Source organism: Malus domestica, chromosome 15 (assembly GCF_042453785.1).
Source record: "Malus domestica chromosome 15, GDT2T_hap1".
NCBI classification, from domain to species: Eukaryota; Viridiplantae; Streptophyta; class Magnoliopsida; order Rosales; family Rosaceae; genus Malus; species Malus domestica.
The window spans coordinates 47,807,403-47,810,856 of record NC_091675.1 but is presented as its reverse complement, the minus strand read 5'-3'; the positions used below and the strand labels follow the sequence as shown (position 1 = coordinate 47,810,856).

General features: G+C 38.3%; 1 protein-coding gene and 1 long non-coding RNA gene across 2 annotated transcripts; one reads left to right on the top strand and one right to left on the bottom strand.

Annotated features, from left to right (window-relative positions):
• Positions 1 to 271: 271 nt before the first annotated feature.
• LOC139192254 (uncharacterized) lies at positions 272 to 1,968 on the bottom strand. The gene is made up of 2 exons (XR_011576298.1): positions 1,575 to 1,968; positions 272 to 544 (listed from the first exon to the last, which is right to left on the bottom strand). It is a non-coding gene; the product is annotated as an uncharacterized lncRNA (long non-coding RNA).
• On the top strand, positions 542 to 3,211 carry LOC103401971 (cyclin-D2-1-like). The gene is made up of 6 exons (XM_008340702.4): positions 542 to 1,007; positions 1,451 to 1,537; positions 1,652 to 1,750; positions 1,893 to 2,094; positions 2,189 to 2,319; positions 2,632 to 3,211. Exons 1-6 carry the CDS (start codon positions 708 to 710, stop codon positions 2,869 to 2,871), a joined length of 1,059 nt encoding a protein of 352 aa, XP_008338924.2. The 5' UTR covers positions 542 to 707; the 3' UTR covers positions 2,872 to 3,211.
• Positions 3,212 to 3,454: the final 243 nt, after the last annotated feature.

Sequence of the window (3,454 nt, the reverse complement as noted above, 5' to 3'; positions counted from 1 at the left end):
GAGAAGGGGGTGGGGGACAAGGAGATAAAAGAGAGTAGGTAGCCATGGCTTATGGTGGTTAAGCGAATTTATTAATCGATTTATCATTGAGATGGAAAATATCCAAAATTAAAATTCTAGTAAATGTTCTTGCCATGCACACCCTCAACACAATTTTCACTCTCTCTCTCTCTCCTCTCTCTCTCTCTCTCTCTCACACACAAAATCAGGCAATTACCCTTCTGGTCTCCAGCTGTGTATATTTCTCAATCTCGTTTTCTTCTGATTCCCTATTGGTGCCCTTTCCCTCTCCCTCTCATCTCTCTCTCTCTCTGCCCTAGAAAGACCCACTCATTCCTTCATAAGCTGCTCTCAAGCTGCAGTCTTTTCAGCCAACCTTGAGAGAGAGGGGGAGTGAGAGAAAGAGAGAGAGAGAGAGAGACTTCACTCCAAATACACTATTCATTTTATCGGGTTTTATTTTCTTTCCTTCGTCGTATTTATTCTTCTTCTTCGTTTTCTATTCTTTGATTTCTAAAGCTCAATCGTCATCGTCCCCAGAAATCTGAAAAAAAAAAACTCAGAAAATAAATGTACACATACTAAATATATAAAACCAAAAACAAAGTTTGAGTCTTTATTCATTTTTGTTTCATAGTTGATCAACTTTGGTATTCCTAGTGAGAGAAAGAGAGGAGAGAGAGTTTGTTGTTGTTGTTGTTTTTGCAATGGCACCCAGTTTTGACTGCGCGGTTTCAAGCCTGCTCTGCGCAGAGGAAAACATTTTTGATAATGACGATTTTGGGTCTGAGGAGGTTCATAGAAATCATCGAAACAACAGTCATAAGGAAGGGTTTTGGGATGATGGGGAGGAAGGTCTGCCTTTGCAGAGTCAGAGTGATGAGTATTTGAGTTCAATGGTAGAAAAGGAATTTCAGCACTTGCCTGCATCTGATTACTTGGTGAGGTTGCGAAGTGGGGACTTGGACCTTGCTGCTAGACAACAGGCTGTTGATTGGATTGGAACGGTCATTTCTTTACTCTCTTATCTTTTCTTTTTCATTTTTTCTATGTTTTTGGGGTTCTTTTTAATTTGATGGTTGTGGCATTTCTCCAATCAGAAAGAGCTTTTCTTTTCGTTTGGTTAATGGATTCAGAGACAAATTTTATGTTTTTTTTTACCTTAACTTGATATATTTTTTTTATATTATATATATATATTTTTTGGGGAGTTTTATGAAAGATGGGTTTGGGGTTGTTTTTGGTTTGGTATGGTGGAGAATCTATTCTGGTTTGCTTTATGGGAAACAGAAAAATTGGATTTATGTTTTTACACTTTCCCCTGTTCTAAGCTGAACATGCCAAAGAGTCAAAGACCAACCCAGAAAAGGGGGAAAAGTCTGATTAGATTTTCTCTGATTAATTAACTTCTTAATAAATCTTGCTAACATTGTGTTTTTTGGCTAATCAGGCAAATGCACATTTCAGTTTTGGACCTCTGTGTCAATACCTATCCATAAACTACTTGGATCGGTTCCTTTCTGCCTATGAATTTCCTGTAAGTCTTTGATCAGTAAATCAAAAACAGGACTTACAGATTGTGTGTTTAATTGCATCCAAGTCCTTCCATTGCTGATTTTGCATCTGTTATTTCTGCATAAACCATCTGCAGAATGTCAAGGCTTGGACTATGCAATTGTTGGCTGTGGCATGCTTGTCCCTTGCTGCAAAAATGGAGGAGATTGATGTCCCACTCTCTCTTGATTTACAGGTTAGGATCCAACCACTCACATCCTCTGTATACTCAAGTCTTTTTAATTTGATCATTCTTGAGTTTTCTGTGACGGAATTTGAACCGGGTCTTGAATTATGTGTTTGAGAATGCCCTAAAGATGTGAGTTTTTTCCAAACAGGTGGCAGACTCAAAATTTGTGTTTGAGGCAAGAACAATTCAAAGGATGGAGCTTTTGGTGTTGAGCACATTAAGATGGAGAATGCAAGCAGTTACCCCCTTCACATTCATAGATTCTTTCCTTCTCATGATCAATGATGATCAAACCAATCTCAAAACTTCAATCTTGAGATCATCCCACCTGATTGTGACCACTGCCAAGGGTACTATTCTTGTGCTACAAGTCATAATATGTGTCTGAAATTGTACCAATCATGGTGAAAAAGCAGCTTAATGTTTGGTGGGAATTGAATGCAGGAATTGACTTGTTGGAATACAGGCCTTCAGAGGTGGCAGCAGCAGTAGCAATTTCTGTGGCAGGAGAGGCCAAAACATTAGACAATGAGAAAGCAATCTCTATGCTCATTCAACATGTACACTTAGTAAAGGTATATCATAATTTGGTTTGTTTGGTGGTCCAAGTCCCATAAAGAGAGAGAGAGAGAGATAAATGATGATGATGATTTTTGCTTTTGCTCTTATCATTTTGAGTTGATTGCAAATTACAATTGCAACATACGGAATTAGCACTTCAAAAAAGTCATTTTGCATCCCGAACATATAAGGGATAAAATAAAGTGCGAACGACTTTTTTAAAGTGTCAATAGATTAAATTCTACAAACAATACAAATGTAATATGATTAAACTAGACATGTTACAACTGTATTGACTTTGTTTATATTTTGGCTTGTTTTTTCAGGAGAGAGTGGCAAAGTGTGTAAATATGATTCATGATATGGCATTGATGAGTGGGACCCCCATGAAGGAAGCTAGCGGGTCAGCCCAGAGTGTGCCCCGGAGTCCAATAGGGGTGTTGGATGCTGGATGCTTCAGCTATAAAAGTGATGAAACCACAGTTGGGTCATGTGCAAATTCCTTCCACGATAGCTCGGATTCTAAAAGAAGGAAGCTAAACAGACCCTCTGAGGTGGAGTTATAGAGACCTAAATATGTCACTTTGTTACATAAGTAGGATTTTGGTGTGCTTTATCAAGTTTTTTTAAAGAAAACAAAATGTGGAAAATGATGGGAGAGGAGGAATGGCGTGAGGAAAAGAAAAAACCTCTCCAGCTGTTAAATATTAGACTTCTTAGCAGCCAGAGACTCCTGAGCAGATAAACTGAGAAAAAGGGTAGCGATTTTCGCACTCTTAAGCCGTGTTCGGTTTTGTGAGATACAGTTTGTGTTTAGGGTTTGGAGTTTTGTTTATTTATTTGGTTACAAGAGAACAAAAACAGGAAATCTGAAAAGTAATATATGATTGCAGGAATATTTATATATGTTCTTGAGAGTCTTTGGCAGTCTTAATTAATTATGATTACATGCAAGTAAGATTAGTTTAATAATTTGTGAGGCGTAGTGGGGAAACTTTGTGCAGTGATCTGTTTGTGTTTGACTGTTTGTCGAATTCGACCGTGGGGGTGATGGGGGTGTCTGCAATTTTGCTTTGTTGATATGGGGAGGGGAACTTTGGGAAGACAAGAGACGGTGATATCTCTGTCAGAACAAGCTGAAGCACCTAT

Bases quoted from the DNA above. Each gene is read 5' to 3' on its own strand.
- LOC103401971 (XM_008340702.4), top strand. From the start codon at position 708: ATGGCACCCAGTTTTGACTGCGCGGTTTCAAGCCTGCTCTGCGCAGAG. The intron at 1,751-1,892 runs GTTAGGATCCAA...TTTTCCAAACAG, and splicing joins CACTCTCTCTTGATTTACAG to GTGGCAGACTCAAAATTTGT. The intron at 2,320-2,631 runs GTATATCATAAT...TTGTTTTTTCAG, and splicing joins AACATGTACACTTAGTAAAG to GAGAGAGTGGCAAAGTGTGT.